The 22,168-nt window shown below is 35.6% G+C and overlaps 1 protein-coding gene and 1 non-coding gene across 3 annotated transcripts; both read left to right on the top strand.

Moving 5' to 3' along the window:
* The first annotated feature begins 8,606 nt into the window (after positions 1 to 8,606).
* On the top strand, positions 8,607 to 8,679 carry TRNAA-AGC. The gene has a single exon. It is a non-coding gene; the product is annotated as a tRNA-Ala (tRNA).
* A 131-nt stretch (positions 8,680 to 8,810) lies between these two features.
* Positions 8,811 to 22,007, top strand: LOC110710870 (acyl-coenzyme A oxidase 4, peroxisomal). Of its 2 annotated transcripts, none has more exons than XM_021889211.1 (14): positions 8,811 to 8,939; positions 10,034 to 10,138; positions 10,939 to 11,045; positions 11,190 to 11,267; positions 11,345 to 11,468; positions 11,627 to 11,700; positions 11,788 to 11,847; positions 11,930 to 12,039; positions 13,852 to 14,011; positions 15,686 to 15,762; positions 15,850 to 16,021; positions 16,103 to 16,195; positions 17,711 to 17,838; positions 21,724 to 22,007. In XM_021889211.1, exons 1-13 carry the CDS (start codon positions 8,915 to 8,917, stop codon positions 17,831 to 17,833), a joined length of 1,308 nt encoding a protein of 435 aa, XP_021744903.1. In that variant the 5' UTR covers positions 8,811 to 8,914; the 3' UTR covers positions 17,834 to 17,838; positions 21,724 to 22,007. The 2 variants fall into 2 exon arrangements, with proteins under 2 accessions (XP_021744903.1, XP_021744904.1); XM_021889212.1 differs by lacking the exon at positions 21,724 to 22,007 and adding an exon at positions 18,432 to 20,649.
* Positions 22,008 to 22,168: the final 161 nt, after the last annotated feature.

Genomic DNA, 22,168 nt, shown 5'->3' with positions numbered 1-22,168 from the left:
TGGAATGTTAGAAGAAATAACGAGTCCATTTGCTCGAAAACATAGAAAATAGGCATGGTTTTAGCCATATAGGCCAAATTTGGATGATTTTGGATGAGTTAGGGTCGAAAATTGACTTATGTGCTTATTTTTATTTATTTATATCCTTAGGAACCTACAAGTATGTGATATTGGAATGTTAGAAGAAAGAAACCTTCCATTTGATTAAAAACATAGAAAATAGGCATGGTTTTAGCCATATAGGCCAAATTTGGATGATTTTGGATGAGTTAGGGTCGATATTTGACATATGTGCTTATTTCTCTTAATTTCTATCCTTAGGAACTTAAAAGCAATTGATATTGGAATGTTAGAAGAAAGAACGAGTCCATTTGCTTGAAAACATAGAAAATATACATGGTTTTAGCCATATAGGCCAAATTTGGATGATTTTGGATGAGTTAGGGTCGAAAATTGACTTATGTACTTATTTTTCTTTATTTCTATCCTTAGGCACCTACAAGTATGTGATATTGGATTTTTAGAAGAAAGAAACCTTCCATTTGATTGAAAACATAGAAAATAGGCATGGTTTTAGCCATATAGGCCAAATTTGAATGATTTTGGATGAGTTAGGGTCGATATTTGACTATTTCTCTTAATTTCTATCTTTAAGCACATAAAAGTATGTGATATTGGAATGTTAAAAGAAAGAACCCTTCCATTTGATTGAAAACATAGAAAATAGGCATGGTTTTAGCTATATAGGCCAAATTTGGATGATTTTGGATGAGTTAGGGTCGATATTTGACATATGTGCTTATTTCTCTTAATTTCTATCCTTAGGAACCTAAAAGCAATTGATATTGGAATTTTAGAAGAAAGAAACCTTACATTTGCTTGAAAACATAGAAAATAGGCATGGTTTTAGCCATATAGGCCAAATTTGGATATTTTTGGATGAGTTAGGATCGATATTTGACTTATGTGCTTAATTTTCTTTATTTCTATCCTTGGGCACCTAAAAGTATGTGATATTGGAATGTTAGAAGAAAGAAACCTTACCTTATATTGTTGGTTGTTTTTTTAACATTATTTTTTATTATCTTCAATATTTTGTAGGAGACCTACCAGAAGAAGCTCGAAGAAACAAGGAGTCAGGGGATTCAGAAGAGTCCCAATGAGTTGTACTGGGAGGCGGTGGGTGGGCGCAATAAGAAGGGGCGTGTGAAGGGACTTGGCCAAAGTGCAGAGCTCTACTATGGCAAACAGATGGGTCGAGGTTCCCGTTCTTCACAGCAATACACGCCGTCTGTCATTTCTCAAATGCAAGACCAGATGGAACACAGGGTGCAAGCTCTCCAAACTCAAATGGAAGCCGAGATGGAAAGGCGAATTGACTCCGGAATGGCTGAAATGGACAGGAGATACAAGGAGAGTATGGATGAGATGATGAGTCGTTTCACCAACAACGACTCATGTTCCACCATTCATCCTCAGCATCGAGACCCAAGGGACGACCCGGGTAGTGGTGGAGCAGGCCAGGGTTTCCAGGAGATTGCGTAGCTTAGCTTTAGTCTAGCATAGAATCACTCTAACCTAGCTTTTGTTTGGTATAGATACCAAAATGTGGACTATCTTTTGTACTAGGACATAATTATTATATATATATATTTAAATATATAAAATTTCGTAGGTCGATAATTAATTTTTTTAAAACAACAATTTCAGGTCTCAATGTTTAGTTCTTTTTTTTGTCGATTTATCATAAAAAAAATTCAGGTTTAAAAATGCATATTTTTATAAAAATTTGTTTTGGGCTGGAACTAAAATTTACGACGAGAAAAGCGTCGCAACCAAAAATTTACGACGGAATATTCTGTCGTAATTTATAATTTGCGACGGAAAATTCTGTCGAAAATGTATAAGTTGCGACGGAATTTTCTGTCGCAAACTATAATTTACGACAGAAAAAAGCGTCGTAACTTATATATTTACGACAGAATTTTCCGTCGCAAATTATAAATTACGACAGAAAATTCCGTCGTAAATTATAGGTTACGACGCTTTTTTCCGTCGTAAATTATAGTTTGCGACACATTTTTCCGTCGTAAATTATAGTTTGCGACAGAAAATTCCGTCGGAAGTTTTAGTTTACGACATATATGTTTCCGTCGGAATCTTGCAACGCATCATCAATAAAGGAAATTCAAGTCCGACGATAATATTTCCGTCGTAAATTCCGTCAAAAGGAAGGTTTACGACGGAAATTCCGTCGGAATATGGCCATTTTCCTACAAAGGGTTTTTCGACGACCCGTTACGACGGAATTCCGTCGGAACCCTACTTTCCGACAGAATTGACATATGTTACGACGAACTTTTTCCGTCGCAATTTCGCTGTTTTCTTGTAGTGTATAAAAGGCTTGGATTAACTGCCATTGCGCTAAATTATGGTGAGGGCATTCTCTTTGTAGGTCCTTGAACCTCTCCCAAGCCTCATATAAAGATTCATCGGCTTCTTGGGCAAAGTTGTGAATCGCACTCTGTAGGGAATATTTTCAAGCCTTTAAAAATCCCACTAGCTTGAACCCCACTGTGATCATACACTAAAGTACGGTGGCGTCCAAAAGGGAAGAAGATAGAGCAAAAGAGTCGCCAACAAGTTTTTAAGGAACTTGTAAACCGTTCACGAGGTGAAGGTTACACCCCTTAACGATCCAAGAGATCGTCAACTCCATAAGGTCATGAACCAAATAAGGGTTCGGGGATGATGGTACAAATCCAACCTAAAAGAGATTGAACCTGTCCTAATAATAGGCCTCTACTTTATTCTTCTCGTATTCATGTGCGCTTTTTGACTAACATACAATCAATAGGATTAACCCTAAACTTGTTTATCTATGTTGGTTGAACATTAATGCACAAATAAACTATTATTGGCGATCACTTGAATTATAATCACAATTAAACTAACAAGATTATTAATTATCTTATTAAGCGTGATTGCAAATACCAATTCCCTTTAACCTGCAATAAAGGTGATCAAGCAATAACAATATAAAATAATATGCATATCAAGCAACATAATAAATAATCATAATAATCATAAACATTAGAAAGAACATAGGAAGCATCATACTTTAAATCATACTTAATATTAAAGATACCCTAGACATGATACTAGGAATCATAAATAACGATCTAAACATGATTTCTACATCATAAATCAATTAAACCAATTAAAGTACTTACTTGGATGCCTCGTACCTCTTTCTAATTACAAAATACACACGTTAGTAACTTCAAGGAAAATAATAAACAAAGCAATTAAATTAAATAATTGAAATAGAGATTTGGGACCAAACCCTCAGAAATTAAAACCTTTCACGTCTAGGGCGAAGGCAACTTCGAATATGGCTAGATGTATCAAGATCTTGTGAATGCGGAATTTTGTATTAAAGAGAAAAGTTTAGAAAGAATGCTAAAAGATTAATAATTCATAAAGTAATTGTTGACGATTGATGATTGTGAATGACGAATGAAAACGGAGTTTATTAAAACTTAAGAAAAGAAAGAATTGGTGAATGATAGATGTAGATGATGATTGGAGAGAATTAATGAATGATAATTGATGACGAAAACGGAGTTTTTGATACGATATTTATAGAGAAAAAACATCCAAAAAAGATAATTTATCAAAACAGAGTCTGAAGATCGAAAAACCAACTTGGCGCCAGGACCAGTGGCTAGCGCCAGGCGCCAATGGCTGGCGTCTGGCGCCAATCCTGATTCTAGGCGCCAAGGCCTGGGGTTGGACGCCAAACCGGATTTTAACACGTTTTTGAAAATCTGATAAATTTACTGTACTGGAAGATAAAATAATATAATTTCAATCGAAAATGCTATTTGATCTAATTAAAACTCTGAAGAGTCCTAATTGAATTAGAAATGATGAGAACCTTCTAGAATATTCTAGAAGACTAAAACCATTCCTAATTGCATTAGGAATGATAAATCATATTAGACCCTCCCTTAGATCATTGGGCCGTACTTAAAGCTCAAACCGGGCCCAGTTTAGTAAATTGGCCATAACTTCCTCAATATTCATCGGAATTGGGCTTATAATATATCGTTGGAAAGGTCTTTGCAAGCCCCATCCAACTACACCACTAATTGACCCATATCATGGACCAACCAAACTGGATTGGCTGTTTTCTTAAAATAAAGTTTTCAAAAACAGAGAGAAGAGAAAAGAAAAGAAAAGAAATAAAACTTTCCGCAACACTAGACCTTTCCACACTTTCGTTTCATTCGATTATGATTCGACGTGAAAGGCACTCATCACTGGGTTTGGTTTTGGGGAGACACAAATGGGTGTCTACACACTCCGTAGTACGGCTGTTTTCTCTACAGGATAATACTTGTTATAAAAGTTCAAAACAAGAGTTTCCCAGTCAGTTATACCAAGTGCAGTTCTATTTAAGCCATTAAACCACAATTTAGATTTTCCAGTTAAAGAGAAGGGAAAGAGAATCTCCCTGATTTGGTCTTGAGTGACTCTGGCTTGCCTGATGGTGTTACAATATTGACAATAGTCGGCAATGTGAAGATTCGGGTCTTCACCCTTGGCTCCACTGACATGCTTCCTCTCTATCATCGTTATAAATTGAGGTTTAATTTCAAATTGAACGCCATCAAGAGCCGGAGTGGGGGTGAGATGTGGAAAATCCGTAAACTTTGGTTGTGAATAATCACTAAGCTTCTTTGGAGCCGTCATCTCTGATTCTGGATCTGATGGTACCTCTGAATCGCTAGAATCAGTTGGAGGGTCTCGGTTATTATTATTGTTATCACCAGAATCCGCCAGGATTTGCTTGTAGAGATTTTTCTGTCTATGGAAGGAACGTTCGATCTCAGGATCGAATGGGATGTAACCTGATCTGGAACACCTAGGCATAAACAAATACTAGAAGAAAGTATGAGATTTGCCTCAGAGAAATAATGTTCTCTAAGACAAGAAGAAAATAATCTAGACTACAAAAATAATTAGAAATAAAAATAAAACCGTTTCCCCAGCAACGACGCCAAATTTTGACAGGGTAAAGTCGTATCCCCTAATCAAAAGTAATACCTAAATCCTCTAACTAATGTAGATAGGGAAGTAGGGTCGATCTCCACAGGGAAACAAGTCTTTCTATTCCTAATTAACTAAAATAATCTAGATTATGAAGTAACCAATATTTATATTTGAGTATGAAACTAAACTACAAATAATGAGAATAGGGAGAAAACAATATACTTCCTCCGTTCTATTAATATTGCAACAATGGACTTTTTGCACTATTCATCACTCTTGTTTGACCATATAATATGAGTTATATGTTAAGCAAAATATAGCCAAGTGGGAACTTGTTGGATTCGTCTCATATAATACTTTCACAATATCAACTTTTTATAATTTTTACTCTTACACAATTATAGATATTTAGCATATAAAATGTGTTTTGGGATGCGTAATTTCCTCCTTGTTGCAATATTAACAGAACAGAGGAAGTATAAAAGGATCTAGGGCATAGGTTCACCAATAAATAATACTCCAGGGTAAAACACAATAATCAATCATTGACATTGCATAAATAACATGATTAACAAGCTCTCGCAATTTATTAATCAACATAGATCTAACAGGCTCTCGCAATTTACTAGATCTAAGTTCTTATTGAAAATAACCTTTAATATCAAATTAACATCTGCTCGATTCATCAATTCAATATTGTTATACTTTTACAAGCCGTAATTGTAAAACGTTAAAACAATTCAATAAGAAATTATCATGCAATACCAAGAATCAATAATAGTCAATCATCAATGCATCAATTAACCAGATTGTAAAGGGATTTCGCTACGTATTACAATCACACAATTAATTTACCGGTATTAAATCTCATCTCTCAAATCTCGACTTAACCATTTATAAATTAATCTGCCTATTGAAACTAGACCTAAACATCAACTCTCATCTGTCGAATCTCGAATCAATGTTGTCACACTCATGCATAAAATATCAGGCCTAATCTAGTCACAGAGCATTAAATCAATCAATAGGAAATTAATCTAGCATTGATAATTAACAACAATAAATTACCCCTTCATATTATTTAAGAATCCCCATAAACCCTAGAAATAGAACTACTCACACATGGTAAAAACTAGACTAATCAAAGCAATAAAGTAAAACATGATTAAAGGAATAAAATAAATAACTAAGATTAAGAGAAGAGAAATCGTTACCAAAATAAATCTGGAATTAAGAGTAGATTAAGAACAAAGGTTTAGGAGAAAGAAATCTAAGAGAACAATTAAGAGAGTAAACAAAGAGTAAAAAGAGAGAGAGGAAAGAGATAAAGATCGTCCTAAAATTGTATTACGGAGGAGTATTTATACTCCGTACAAATCCTAAACTAAAACAAACTAAAACGACGCTAATCGTCAACTAATAAATACACGCGCTCGATCGGGCGAGGCACCGCCCGATCGGGCGCGCCTTTTTATCCATAATACTAATCTCTCGCCCGGCCGGGCGCGTCACCGGGCGCTAGCCTTAGCTTCTCCCGCCCGGCCGGGCGCGCCTCCGGGCGCCAATCTCTTTGGCCGGGCGACTCACTAGGGCCACTATTTGGACTACGATTGGGCTCCAATTCTTCGGGCCAATCTGGGGTTCCTCTTCGGGTCTTGAATACTCGATCCAAATGCCCCGGTATCATACATACCAAGCCCTTAATCACCGGTTCGATGGCTCTAACCAGCCCTGGGCTATAAAATCTGGTCGTGCTTCTCCAATGTTCGTGATTGCTCTAAAATATCTCGGGAAAATACTCCAAAAGTATAAATCCCTGCAAAAGTCAACCAAATCTATGAAAACACTAGAAAACACCAATTAGTAATAAAAGTGGCTCTAAAGAGCCAAAAACACTACTAATTATGACCAAGGGACGGGGGGTAAAATACTATATAAAATGGATACATCAACCTCTCAATTAAATTAAGCTAAAATAGATTAAACATAGTTTAATAATAAACCAGCACAATGTATAAAAAAGCTCAAGGAGCGCTGAAGCGAGAGGGGTTATGCTGCGCCTAGGCGCGCCAGTGCGCCTTACATCAACAGTACAAAAATTTTGGCTGAAGTTTGCTCAAGTGCATCTTGTGCGCTTTTTTTTGTGCCTCATGTACCTAACTTACTAGACCAAATTAAGCGCTTACCCCCTATCGCCTTGCGCCTCAACGCCTAGGCGCGCTTTTTCAAACACTACACCACCATCCTCAAATTCCTCCTCAACCTCATCACCGTAAATACCGAGCCGCCCCTCTCCCCTCCCCTTGCTGCCCCACCTTTTACCCTTTAACCACCCAGGCAAATCTCCCTCACCCCACAAACCCTAAATCACCTCCCCCTTTCCTCGACATTATCCATGGCGCACCACTGCACCACCACCCTAACCCTCTTCTTCCTTATAACCCTATTTTCTCTCACCTCTCCCACCATGATCAATTTCGATAAACGGCCCAAAATACCCATCTATGAATTCGAGTTTACTGATACAGGCCACCTTGAACTCAACGTTACTAAAATCAACCTCTGCAGTCATAACAACAACATCGATATTTAGGTTCTTCCTCTATACTTGTGATTCATGACTTCACGTCCTCTTGATTTTTTGTCAATTGATTCCACGGGGTAGGTGGGGGGGGGGAGGGAAGGTGTGTTGGCGGTTTGGGGGGAAAGGTAAGGGCGATAGAGTGTTTCATTAGTGGTGGAAGGGGAGGCAAGGGGAGGGAGAGGGGCGGCTGAGTGTTTTCTGCGAGGAAGAAGGGTAGTTAGGTGTTTTCGGTGGTAGGAGGTGGAAAGGAGGGTGGTGAATGTGGTACTGGTGGTGAGGGTATAACCATATTAAAGGTCAATTATGTTTAATTTTCTATAATATGGCTAGGTTAGAGAAAACTTATTAATCCAATTTCTAAATTTAAGAGAATCCTCTTAAAAATTTGCTACCAATGAAAATGCGTAATCGTGTATGGCTACCATTGAGAATTTCCCAAAATTAAAGAGATCAAATCATCAAAGCACCTAACTATTGTGCAATAATCTACTCAGGCTTACTATAGGAAAATATGTTTCACCCCCTTCAACATTGTCACTTAAGTACATAAACATTGTTGCAACTCTTTGACCACCTCGCTTCACATTAAACTGAAATCACACAGAAGTTAAACAAAAAAATATCAACAAAAAAGACAAGCATGTGCAATAGATAGTTCTTGTCATAAGAAGACTCAACTTACAGAATCAGAAAAGTAGTCATGGTGGGTTTTGTAAAATTGATCCTTCTCGTACCTGTGTCAATCAAATATTAAGTTAAATTGTCAATAAATAAATAAGATATAAAGAATGTTATGATACTCCAAAATGATTCTAGTTAAAAACACCATAAGCAAATCACCTTAAAACTTGAATGAGCTCCCCATTCTCTGCTGGCTTTTTTTGACAAACAAACAAATAATAATAATAAAATCATAATAACAACTAATCGAAAATGATTAAAAAAACCTTAACCATCACGAATTGGGGATGTAGCTCAGATGGTAGAGCGCTCGCTTAGCATGCGAGAGGTACGGGGATCGATACCCCGCATCTCCATATAAATCTTTATTTTTATTTTATTTTTTAAAGTTTTGGGTGTACCCTCTGGCCTTTGCCGCGTCATTCACGGTTTTGTTTTCAATTTCAGATAATCACGATTCTTTATTAATAAGACAGTCTTCAATTTTCATTTCCCAATTTCGTCCTCTTTGAACTCCGTGCCATTTAAGTCTCTTTTTTCTCTCTCTTAATTTTCTTTTTCAGCTCCAATTTCTTTTCCTGAATTTGCAAAATGACAATATCCTCTACAAATAAAGGTTAGTTTTGATTCTAAGATCATGAATTTTTCTTTTTTTTTTTTTAATTTTTTTTTTATAATTAAAGTTTGGTGAATGTATTATATTGCATGAATTTTAATTCTTAAGATCATGAAATTTACGATATGTTTTGGCATTAAATTTGATATCATAATCGTCTACCATTTCTCGCTTTGTAATGAATTCGATTTTTTGTGGTATATTTTCGCTTTATGTATGTGAAATGGAATTCTGTTTAGCTGACTTATACACCAATCTATTCACCTTTTGATATTTAAATTCTTCCAATTTTGTTGGATTTAATTTATTTTTTTTTAAATGGGGAGGAGATAATAATATATACTTCGTATTTTTCTTAATTAAAAAAAAATACTGTTTTATTGGCTTTAAAATTATTTTTGTTGTTTAATTTCTCTTTTTGTAAATAAATGCTAATTAATTTTGCTTGGCTTTGGCAAACAGCAATTACTTGGTTTCGTTTGGAATATGATTTTGACTTTGAATGTTAATACTATTATTGATTTTAATGGATTATTGACTTTGAATGTTTTGATGATTAAGGCTAAGGCTATGTTCAATTCACCTTATCTGAATTTTTCTAATATGATTAAATCTGGTTCGATTTGATTTTCAGATTTGGCTAAACTTTAATTTATTTGTAAACTAGATAATATATTATAAAATGAGATGTCATTAAATTTGTATTATGGTATACTTTTCAAATATGAAATTTTCATATTTTTTTTTAGTTACGGAGCTAGATATTTAGTATTGAGCAAACACAAATAAAAGGATCAAGTTTGATCTGATCTCGCCTGATTCGATCATTATTGAAACCAGCAAACCTTTGCTTAAATAAGCTAAATTGAAGTAGCCTAATTAATTGGATCATTCTGCTTTAAGTGTATGTGATGTTTCTAATGATCCCTATAAACTTACCTTACGGCCTGTTTATTTCATCTTATTTTAACATATCTTATCTTAGCTCCGATAAAATAAGTTCAGGAAAAAAAAAAAAGTTTTGGGTAGTCTAGTGATTATAAATTTATAATCACTTTGATTGTTGATCAAATGTTGTGTTGTTTGGCTACTAGGTGACTCACTCAAGGATGCGAGGAGTTCATATTTCAATCTACCACCGCTTGATATATCAGAAGCATTCCCCCAAGCAAAACCTGCATCGATATTTCCTCCTTGTGGTGAGATTTTTATTCTTTATTCGTGTAAAGTTCTGATAAAGTTTAAGTTATGCTGATCTTTTTGATGCCTTAGGTATCCCATATGTCCTTATATATGTGACATTTATTTTGAAATGAATAATTAATATAATAATGTAAATTATCACAGTTGCTAATTTCACAATCAATTTAAACTACTAGTAATATACTGATAAAGTGATAATGCATGAATTGAATGAGAAAATTAGAGTTTTTTTTGTTGAATTTCATGTCCTTATTTTCCCCTTAGGACAATCGACCAATTGTAATAGAAAAGAGTTGGAAAGTCAAAACTTAGAATTTACAAAGTTGGCTAAGTATCCTAATGCAATTTATGAAATCATGGTTTCATAGTTGATAAAATTTGGATGAGCTTCTTCAGATGCATGAGTTTCTTATTTTTATTTTGAATTCCAATACCTGTTTTTGGTTTAAAACTCTTTTTGCTTTTCCATATTATCCAAGTCTTGCCTCAATTTTTCTCTTACGTATTGGATTTTGATAATTGTAAAGCTTCAAAGTATCATTTCAGTATGCTTTTGAACAAGTTACATAAGTCTCAATCTAATTAGTAGTGTTCCTCAAAAAAACTATATGTAATCTACTTATCTCTTTTGTGAGTTGTGACACATGAGGCTTAAAACATGCACAAAAATGTTCATAAAGGAGGCAATTGTGGATATTACAGGTTTTTACTGGCTGGATCAATTAATGTTCACTAAATTAGTTTCATTCTAGATGTTTATTTATATATTCTTTCCTGTGCCTCCTTTGGACTGCAGCATCCGACTATTATCAATTTGATGATCTGCTGAATGATGAGGAGAGGGCTATTCGTGCTAAAGTTAGAGAGTGTATGGAAAAAGAAGTAGCTCCTATCATGGCAGAGGTGGTTACCTCTACTTAGTAACTTTGATTGCTACCATCATGCCTTCTTATTTATCATTATGTAATAAATAATTCTAAGTCATCTTTGTATCATCTTTAGTTGCCAAATTAAGCAAGAGATTGTAACAAGTTTTGTTAATTGCAGTACTGGGAAAGAGCTGAGTTTCCATTCCAGATTATTCCAAAGTTGGGGGCCTTGCAAATTGCTGGTGGGAGTATTAAGGTAATTAATATAAATTGGGTTTGACTTCTTTTGTTGTGACCACCTTAAATGAGATATTAACAAGTTTCAGTGATTAGGGTTATGGTTGCCCCGGTCTTTCCATTACAGGAAATGCTATTGCCACGGCTGAGGTTGCTAGGGTTGATGCTAGTTGTTCGACATTCATATTGGTCCATTCTTCTCTGGCGATGCTCACAATTGGTGACCTCCTCAACTTCTTGTATATATGAACTCATTTTTCCCTGTCTGATAATAAACTTGCAATTTCAGTATATATATGTCTGTTATCTAGTTTTATTGGAAGGCAATATCTGATTAATAATTTACTTTTGGCAATATTGTGGTGTCTGTTGAGATAGCATTGTGTGGCTCAGAAGATCAAAAAATGAAGTATTTGCCTTCTTTGGCACAGTTAAAAACTATAGCATGTTGGGTAAGGTTCCCCTTTGCTGCCATTCATTAATTTGGCTGGCTTTTGTAATTTATGCTTATAATCTTCCTCATTTTCTTTGTCTGTTAGGCATTGACTGAGCCTGACAATGGAAGTGATGCAAGTGGTCTGCAAACAACTGCTACAAAGGTTTAAAAATTAAAATCCCTTTTTTCTCCATGCATTTCCCATTCCTTTCTCAAGAGGCGTATCTTATTATAGCTATTTATAGGTTGCTGGAGGCTGGATATTGGAAGGTCAAAAGCGATGGATAGGTAATAGCACATTTGCAGACTTACTCATCATATTTGCTAGGAACACTGCAACAAATCAGATAAATGGGTAAGTGTGAAAATCCTCTAAAATATTGAGTAAATCTAGCCCTTTGACAGCATCCTTGAAAGAAAAATTTATTTATTAATGTAGAAGAGCTGAAAAAAAAATTATATGGAGTAGAACTTTTGCCGAAAGTTTGCATTTAGACAATTTCTGAAGAATTTGTAAGAATTTGCTTTTATGTTTTCGATTATGGTCTTAGGGATAAGTAAATAAAGTGTTTGATTCATGCGATTATGCTACGTGGCATCCAAGTGTGAACAATTGATTATCTGTTGCAATTGAACAATCCTACTGAATCTGAGTATGGTTGATGGAGTGACGCATTTACTTTCTATCAAATATCTCTATTAATACTGAAGATATGCTTGGAGAATGCCCCTTCTCTGTCTTTGATGCCTTCCCTTATTGCTGCTGCAACATCTTGCTCTACTCTTGCCTGATAGTTTGGAAGTACCACATTAGGCAATAGCCTGTCCATTGTGGATTTCTATTTTCTGACTTTTAGATGACAATGGACTAAACTAAAATGGCTTATTAAATGGTGTATACCTATTAAAGTTTTGTGAAGTAGCATGCAGTCGTTTCGTAGTTAATCAAATGTGATACCCAATCTTCCTTACCTCTAATCAAAGGTTTTGGGCTATGATTACATTGATGTAAATGTATAAAGTTAGCAGAACATCGAGTCTTCAACCTAAGCTTTATGTGTCTAAATTGTCACTAAGGCCCCTGGCTACCAGTTAAATGATTGACGCCTTGACGGTATTTTGTAGACTTGTTTTCTTCAAAGCTCTACTATTCTCTCTGTTTGCCAGAGGTTTGAATGTCTGAAAGTGGTTTATGATTCCATAACACTTTTCATCGAGGACTTTGGACTTGGGAATTCTGTTGCTGAAGCTATCACTGTTGTAACTTGTGGGAAGGAGGGAAACACAAGTGGAGAAAATTTGAAATGCAGTATCATCGAGGACTTTGGACTTGGGAATTCTGTTGCTGAAGCTGTCACTGTTGTAACTTGTGGGAAGGAGGGAAACACAAGTGGAGAAAATTTGAAATGCAGTATGATCTACATAAGGAAGTTACAGGCAAATGTATAATGATTTTGATAATTAAAACAAGATACTTCTAGGTTTGTGATATTTGATCAGTGCTCTGGGATCCTCTACAACCTTTACATGCGTGGTTATCTTAAATGCATTTCCCATTAAACTTAGATGTCATGTTCCCTTTAAAATATAGAAACACAATTCAATTAGTCTTTAAGTATGACCCTCAAATCTTGGCCCATTTGTGCGTAGTGAGGGAGAAAAAAATGAAGGAAATGATATTGTTCACTGAATCAATTGTCTTACAGTTATCTGTAAAAGGCAGTATATAATATCAGAGTATGCTCAACTTTGTGCGCAATGTTTCCATCAAAGGTTATAAATTCTCTTCTTTTCCACATGATAGGGGGTATACTTTTTAGAGTCATTGGATGTGGTTAATTTACCTGTTGTTGATACATCACCTGATCACCAACTTGAATGGTTTAGGAGGTCAAGATGTAAGAAGCCATACCTTTGATTGGCTCGGAGTTCAGAATAAAACAATGTTGGCATTGTGTATGGTTGAACATCATCGCAAAGTTGCCTTTTGGTAACTTTAAAAAGCTCGTGTATGATGTATCAGTCTTAGTCTGATTTAAATCTCGAGTGTTTGGTGCAACAAGAGCTTGATGTTGGACACTTGGACACACTGCTGTTTTAATTAATTGATTCCATACTATTTGTCCTCTTTCCCCTGTTTTCTTGATCAACAGTCCACACTCTACAGATTCATTGTTAAAAAGGATTCGCCTGGGCTCACTGCTACAAAAATTGAGAACAAGATAGGCTTGCGGATTGTTCAGAATGGTGATATAGTCCTAAAGAAGGTTTTTGTCCCTGATGAGGATAGGCTACCTGGTGTCAATTCTTTCCAAGACACAAATAAGGTAATGGAGGGATACATAACTTCAGTTGCTGAAAGTCCTTACTCTTGTTTTGTATTGTGTTTCTTGTTCTGATTAGGGTCTTGCAAGTTAAGAAAATTAATGTGTGGGAGAATTAATGCGGGCTCATTATGTTTCTAATTTTGAGAGAGCTTTTGCTGCTGACTCTCTAGCTATATATGTATGTTTATATGTCAAAGTTATGTCCGAATATAAAGCCTGAATCAAATTATTAAAGCCAGAGTAAAGAACTTGATTATTTTCAGCTTTTGGTTGTTTTGCTGATTTTCCTGTTCTACTCAAATTAATGATTTGAAATGATTGGTGGATTGTTCGCCAGGCATTTGTTAGGATATCTAGCCACTGAGGTTTTCTCTTGCTTGAATAATAAAGAGCTAAGAGCAGAGTTAAGAAGTGGGGAGGAGGGGAGAGGGTAAGCCTGATGCACATACAGTTCATTATGTTCTTGGATACTCTGGTAGTTTTCTCTACCCAAGGCTATTGTTGCTCGTTTTGGGATGCAATTTACACTCATCTAGAGCCATCCAAATGAGCAAATGAGTAAATAATGTACCCTAGAACACCTAAGAATTTGTATTTCATGCATCACTGCTATAATTATTACTAAAACAAGCCGCTGCTGACATTATTGATTGACATGTGTCAGCTTCTTATGAAAATTTTCCCGCCTTAATTACTTATGACATCATTTTTTTAGTCCTTCCAAGTTCCAAAACTAAGAAAATATTGGTTTTGAGAGGGATGCCCTATGGTCTTGACAGTCAGATGACATGCTCCTACGGAACCAAGACCGAAAAGATTGAAAAAAAACAAGTAATTTACAACAACTGATGAAGGATTCCTCCGATAAAAATATGCCTACACATTTCCCAAATAAAGAATAATGACTATCCTTTGTAAACAACCTAATTAAATAATTCAACACATGGGGTAATCTATTTGAGTGATAATCTATGTTTTTTTTTTTTAAAAAAAATAAGTATCTTAACATTCTTCCATTTAATTGCATTCGTATTTCAGTATACAGTGTTCATAGCTGGCTGAGTAGCCTCATCTTGGGCATCTGTGGAGGCGAGGCAACCAGCTTCACTGTTTGAAGTTCACTGTGCCTCAATGCTCTCTGATGTGACCATAGTGCCTTTTGTTGCTTTGTACCTCAGATGCACTATTTAAAGCTAAGGTGCATTTGGGAGGGTGTGGTACTATGGTGGAAGGAGGGAGTGTAGGTGATGCTTAAATATTGATGAGTGTCAAACTTAGTTATGTATTTAAGAATTTGACATTGAAAACATGAAACTTGACTGAAATATGTTTACAAGATAAGGTGCCGATGTTTTTAATAGACACTTGGATTTAAGATCTATCCATTTACCTTTTAACTAGTATCCAAATATGCTTTAGAACTCCTTGCCTATTTAGCAATGGCTGTTGGCTGCCTAATGTGATATCTTTGATGGACTGGCTAATAAATAAGGATGAAAGGAGGGCAGAGTGAGGTCACGGAAGGCAACTTGACCTGTGACCTGAAGTAGGGTTTATCAAACAAGCTCAATAGCAGTAGGAAAATGCCTTTGGTACTTAGTTATTCTGTAAAGCTGCTGACAAATTGTCAAATTATTTGTGCATTATGTGACACAGCTCTCTTGGTGTGAGCAGGTACTTGCAGTTTCACGGGTCATGGTTGCTTGGCAACCTATTGGCATTTCCATGGGTGTTTATGACATGTGTCTCAGGTATTATGATGGTTTACTGATATTAAGGTATGAAATGGTAGTTCCCTAATATGCTAACATTACTTGGACTGAATACTGCTCCTGAAGGTACTTAAAAGAGAGGAAACAATTTGGTGCACCATTGGCAGCATTCCAAATAAACCAGCAAAAGCTTGTGCAGATGTTGGGAAATGTTCAGGCAATGTTTCTTGTTGGTTGGCGCCTTTGTAAATTGTACGAGAGTGGAAAAATGACCCCTGGTCATGCAAGCTTGGGAAAGGTGAATTTAGCTCACAAGCTATGATTATCTAAAGTCTTGTAACAGCTGTTCTAATGACAAATTCCTCTGTGAATATATCAGTCATGGATTTCTGTCAAGGCAAGGGAGACAGTGGCTCTTGGTCGCGAATTACTAGGAGGCAATGGAATCCTTGCTGATTTTCTTGTTGCAAAGGTCTTGTACTCGTCCTAATTTCAATACTTTGCGCTGTCTTGCCTATTTACTGTCTATCATATGCTTTTTGAAGATTGTGGGGAAAATAATTTACATTGGAGTTTCATTATATATATGAACTAAATGTCAACTCTTTTGTTGCTAAAGATGTAAAAAATGTTAATTTTTTATTCTTACTTAACAGAACATGTCAGCTGACTCTTCTATAGATTTAAGCTTTCCCAATAGTTAGTCAATTGGCAGAAAAGAGTATATATATTTCTATATTGTATTGTATGTCTTAATCTGATGTGCTTGTCTTTATGAAATCATGCGCGCTAGCTGCTGCTTTTACTTTTTGGTTGAAAGGACCTGATCTGCTTAGCAAATGAATATAAGCCTTGCTTTAATCATTTTATTGAGGATAAATGTAGCTTATGATATTTCTAATGATGTAAGTGGTTAATTTGTTGTCTTGTCTCCTTGTTCGAGTTGTTCCTTGGTTCTGATTGTAGTAAAACATTTTCAGGTTTCTTAGTGATGTTTTTTTAGTGCAATGCTGTAACTCAATTGTTAAATGATCCTGAAAAAAAATTGAGGGGTACTACTTCTCACAAGAGTATTGATTTTTGTCTGATATTGGCCTCCCATGGTTGTCAAATTGTTAGTCAAATCAGATCCCATCTCCACGAAATTCTGAGAAACTTGCTGGCCAATTCTTTTCCCAGGGGCTGGCTCTCTTTCTTATTGTCTTTCCAATTTTACCATTAGTGTTTTTTTTTTTTTTTTTTTTTTTTTTTTTTTTTGACAGAAAGTTTACCATTAGGTATGTGGTTTCCCCCTGAACAATTTTGTCTTGTGATTTATGTCAGATGGTTTTATTTGCAACCAAATATAAAGGATTCTCTCCATATGTTATAAATAGAAATGCGAAATTTGTTATCCTGTCTTGGATCATGCTGTAATGCAATCTAATAGTTCTGGAATTTCAAGTGATATAGATGACTTGCTTATTATTAAGAAGGATGTTGCAGTATTGTCAGATTAATTATATCATCTGTACTTGTCAGATCCCTTGCCATTAGTAAGCAACATGAAACTGGATAGGCGGATAGCTTTCTGTGCTTTAAAGATGAGTACTGGTAATATGTAGACCAAAAACTCTGGAAATGACGAGAAGGGAGTATGATAGAGTTGTTCAGACTTTTGATCTTGGCAAGCTAACTGATAAATGATTCAGAGAGAGAAACTAATAGATCAAGAGAGATCCTTTGATGATTTTGAAGCATGAGACCTATAAATTACTTTCTGTTTTGTGACTTAGTCCCTGTGTCTGCTGGACTGATTTGTCAATCGAATTGTCAAGTACCTGTCTTTTACATCCAAACCCATTGGACATATTATTCCTGAGTTCAAAATCAACTTTTGGATATTTTGTTATGATAGGTCTACCATATCCTTGCGACAGTTCTTTATCTTGTGTTTCACTAGGCAGTCTTTCCTGTATCTTATTATTTCCGACATTGCAATTTCCAGGCATTCTGTGACCTTGAGCCCATCTACACATATGAAGGAACATATGACATCAATTCATTGGTGACAGCAAGGGAAGTCACTGGTATTCCCAGCTTCAAACCTGCTGCAAGGAGCCGCTTATAGTGCATGTAAACATTTCTCTTTTCTTCTTTGATTTGTTTTCTGCTTTACGTATATGCTCTGCTCTTGCTATTTTTGCTGCTTTGTTAAAGTCTTCAAACCAAGAGGAATTTTAGATAAAAATAGAGACAAGTTTGGCTTCCAATCAAACTTAATGTCTATATTTTGTTATTCAACAAGAGATGTAAAGAACTAAAAAATCAGAAAGTATGAAAATACAACATGGCTATGGCCAATGGCATGTGATGTATGCAAAGTTCGAGATGACTTGATTTTTAAAAAAAATCTGCTACACTCTGATGCGTTTAGCAATTGGCTTTTCTATGTCAAAGTTAAACTTTGACCATCGTTTTTAAATTAACATATGTAATGTATCATTTGGGATCTTGTTAGATTCTTTTCAAATAATATTCTTGAATTTAATTTACATAATTTTTTTTTCAACATATATTGAATACTTTAAAAATCAAAGATGTGTCTTGGAGATTGTGAAAGTTCTATGTTGCTAGTATTAAATAAGGGATGAAGTATATACAACTAATACAAGTAATACAACACTTGATGAAAGGCCATTTATGCTGGAAATACGTGCTTTTTGCAGAGTTGTTGATCAAGAAGTGGACTGGAACTGTTATGTTGGAATTCGAGTCCTTGTGTTGTTTGTTTAGTTTGTTTATAAGAAGGCTTGCTTATGTCGCTTGAACTTTTATCCAACATATTTTTCTATTTTACTGCTTAAAATGGGAAGAGGAATAATAGCACTAAGCTAAATTTGTCCAGTGTTAGAAATAACTCCGGGTAGATTGTCAATTATATAATGTTGTAATAAAATGCATTAAGATTCATGTTTGTTAAAAAAGTTAAAAACTTGCTCTCCTCCAAATCCTCTGTTCTCTCTCCTCCTCCAAAACAAAGCCACTGCCGGAAACCTAGGGTCTCGTTGGGGTTCCGGCGCCGCAATCGGTTCTCCGGCAAGCACCCCCGTAATTTTCCTTTATTTTGTGGGCTAATCTCCCCTGTTTCATATTCTCGTCCCTTGTCGTGGTCGAGCTCCCCACCTATTTAAGTCTCTTGCGGTTCCACCGGCGATGAAGAGGAAGCGGAGCCAAGTCGACCTTACACCGACGACCTCCACCTCCATTAAGCTTTAACCTCGTTTCTCTGGCAAGTATCTTTTTTTATTTTTTGGTCAAGTATAGAAGGATCTTTGGCTTGTTAGCCTCGTGGGAAGTGTTTGGTGTTGTTAATTTCTTCGGTTCAAGGTTTGTGGACTTGTGTTCCCTTATTTTGTTCAGTTTATGGAAGCATATTATTTGCTCTTTATGGCATTAAATTTCTAGCTACCAGTGTTGCTCTTTGTTTTTCTATTCTTATTTCAAGTACTATGGATGTATTTGAGGAACTTAGGGGGAATTTTTGTTTTGCTCGGTTTGAAGAGGAGGATTTCTCTTTTCATAAGTTAGAGAAAATAGTTGGGGAATTGGAGATTCCTTTTGGTATTCTGAAATTTGTTAGGAGTTTAAAAGATGGTAACCAGTTGGTACAAGGAGAGTAATATGGTTTTAGCCATTGCAAAATGCTCTTTTGCACTCAAGAACTTGTCCTTTGTTCTAGTTTGTAATGATGATGATAAATCAGTTTTTTCAAGCCTTGTTGTGTCTCTTAATCTGCTCTGGCATGTTTAGTCAAAGAGAGGAACTTTGGCAAAGTTGGCTAGTTGTGCTTGGCGGTGTTGTGTTATGATAACTCAAATGTGAAAGCTTACTTTAGAAGAGCGGTAGCAACTTTAGAGCCGAACAAACCCGACTAGCTTTCATGGATCTTTCGCAAGCAATTAGGATTTATCCCAACAACAAAGAGTTTAAACAAAAACTAAGGAGATGACCTCTAGATTGGGTTGGTCTCAAAATTTTGTTGATGATGCACTTGTGGTTGCAACAGAGGATGAGAGGTTTAGAGACTTTGTTCAGTTAGGGAAGGAAGAAAAAGAAAGAAAGTTGGGAAAGGAGGGGAAAAGGAAAGAAGGAGATGGTCATGAAAATGGGTGTGCTCGTAGATGTATTGGTGTTAAAGATGACACCATAGTGGAAAAGAATGTTGTAGGCAAATCTTTGGATTTGGAAGGCAACGTCCGATCAAGATGAAAGGCCCAACGTTATTGATAACATTTCTGTTCTGAAGTCAAATCTTACAGGGTCAAGTTATTGGTTTTCGAACCGAAAATGAATTGATTCCTATTTTTATCTCACCCCGACAATGTATGGGGCGGTTTTCAAGGGACGAACACTACTCTACTATTGTTCTTCCCGGAAGAATTTTATTAGCATTCGAGTACTTGATCCTCCTAAGAAGAAGGATACTGTTTAAACTCAAGAAGTTTCTACACCAATAGAGATTAGTCACCCCCCTTTTGAAGGGCATGATAGATGTGAAAAAACTCCAATATTGACGCAAGAAGATCCGACTATAGGTATAGCCACCCATGCGTCATCATGTGAAAGTATGTTAATGTTCTACCCAGATGCACCAGTCCCACTTGAAGTCTACTACGAACCCCAAAAATAAGATATTTGCCTCTTCTCACCGCTCCAGAGTTAGAAGGAAAATCATTTGTTGTCAAAGAAATAAAACTCTCCAGTATTACTAACTCCTTATTTTGCAGGATGAGTGGCTCTAAAAGAAGAGCATCCTGTTCCTTCGAAAGCTTTTGGTTTATGATTAATATAATGCTTTTTCCGATGTTAAAGATTGTATGGTCCTACCCCTAGTGTTTTAGTGTGTAATTTGTTTTATGATTAATATAATGCTTTTTCCGATGTTAAAAAAAAAAAACAAAATAAAATAAAATAAAATGCATTAGGAATCTTGTATTGAGAAAGTTCAACCACATTGGAGGATAGTTAGATCCCCATACCCAGTACGCGCTTTCAGTTGGTGGAGCTAAAGTGGGTACCATAAGCAAAATGATATTGGTGATCTCATGTTTCCTTTGTTGCAGCTTCAACAAAAAGGGCTAGATCTATGTATACCTCTTTTCAAAGTGAGTGTAAAAACAGAATGTTTTTTTTTTTTTTTTTTCCGAAAGGAAAACAGAATGTTCTTGGATGTACAAAAACTGGGCAAGCCAAAATATCAAATCCTTTCAATAGGCACACAACTATACTAGTTTTAAAGAGCCTAGCTTGAGCCTGTTACCTTATTAATTTAATTAGTGCCTGAAATGTGCTCTAAGTTCTGTTGTAAATGTAAAGATAGAATCAAAGTCTAGAGGAACTCCAAGCTCACTAAACACTTAACAAAGCAAAATTTGAATATGTACAGGCATACAGCCGTAGAGGTGTAGTAGCTCCTCTTGATTTGGGCGGTGTTTGATTGGTGGTTGCCTACTATAATTAACACCTATTTAATTGAGAATATACTGGTTTTCTGTATTTGTGCAAGAAGCAGTTATAGATTGATTTGTGTTTTAACAGGAGATGTATTAACTTAGCAGTTGTTTTGAACCCCATGGTGTGGTGTATTCTGTGTATTCTGCTGAGATTGGCCTCTTTCCATTCCCTCCTTCACAGGCATGATTGTTTTTTGATCATCCTATTACGTCAGCCTGTGTTTTTTGCAAATAAATACTCTTGTATTTTAATGGTGTGTCCAAGCTCATACATTCACCTTCATTTGTGAGGCTTTGCACCCACACCTTGTATACCACATTCAAATTTATTAACTTTGTAAATGCAGGCTGCTAATTTATCACGATCCTTGCAGCAAAATTCAGCAAAATTCATACATTATTTTGCTAAAAAAAAATAAAACTGTGTTGCTTATCTCATTCTTCTGTGTAAACTTTGGTTTGACATCCTTTTTTTTCCCCCTCTATTTTACTATGTGCATTTCAGGCTCCAGATTTATCCTCGCATACCCAAGAAAGGAGGACTAGTGAGCTAGCTTAGGATGTCACTGCTTGGTGAACCAATAAAGCGCTTCATATGATATGCTTATGTACCTTAGTTTGTTTGAAATCCCATTGTTATACCTCTACGAAACACAATGTAGGTGTTGGGATAGACAATCTACACGGAAAAATACTAAAAGACGATGTAATCAAGTATAGTTTTTAAACTTGTTTTTAGCAATGTTATTATGCTCCTATGTATCAAACTGTTGCAAATTCGAAAGTACATACCAATGCGTATTATTTGCATAGTATACAGAATGATTAAAAGTCAATATCCCTCTTAATAAACCAGTAATGTTAATGAAATGAAAGTAATATTACCCCAACTTATTTGTAATATACTTTTATGGAGTGATTTTTGTTAAAATAAAATAAATTAATAAAAA

This window comes from Chenopodium quinoa, unplaced genomic scaffold, assembly GCF_001683475.1.
Source record: "Chenopodium quinoa cultivar QQ74 unplaced genomic scaffold, ASM168347v1, whole genome shotgun sequence".
Lineage (NCBI taxonomy): Eukaryota > Viridiplantae > Streptophyta > Magnoliopsida > Caryophyllales > Amaranthaceae > Chenopodium > Chenopodium quinoa.
This window is presented reverse-complemented; position numbering and strand designations above follow the sequence as displayed.

What these genes read in the sequence shown, in the direction of transcription:
- LOC110710870 (XM_021889211.1), top strand. Translation starts at nt 8,915, where the DNA reads ATGACAATATCCTCTACAAATAAAG. An exon ending in TGCAAACAACTGCTACAAAG is followed by an intron (nt 11,848 to 11,929) that starts GTTTAAAAATTA and finishes AGCTATTTATAG; the next exon opens with GTTGCTGGAGGCTGGATATT. An exon ending in GTCATGCAAGCTTGGGAAAG is followed by an intron (nt 16,022 to 16,102) that starts GTGAATTTAGCT and finishes TGAATATATCAG; the next exon opens with TCATGGATTTCTGTCAAGGC.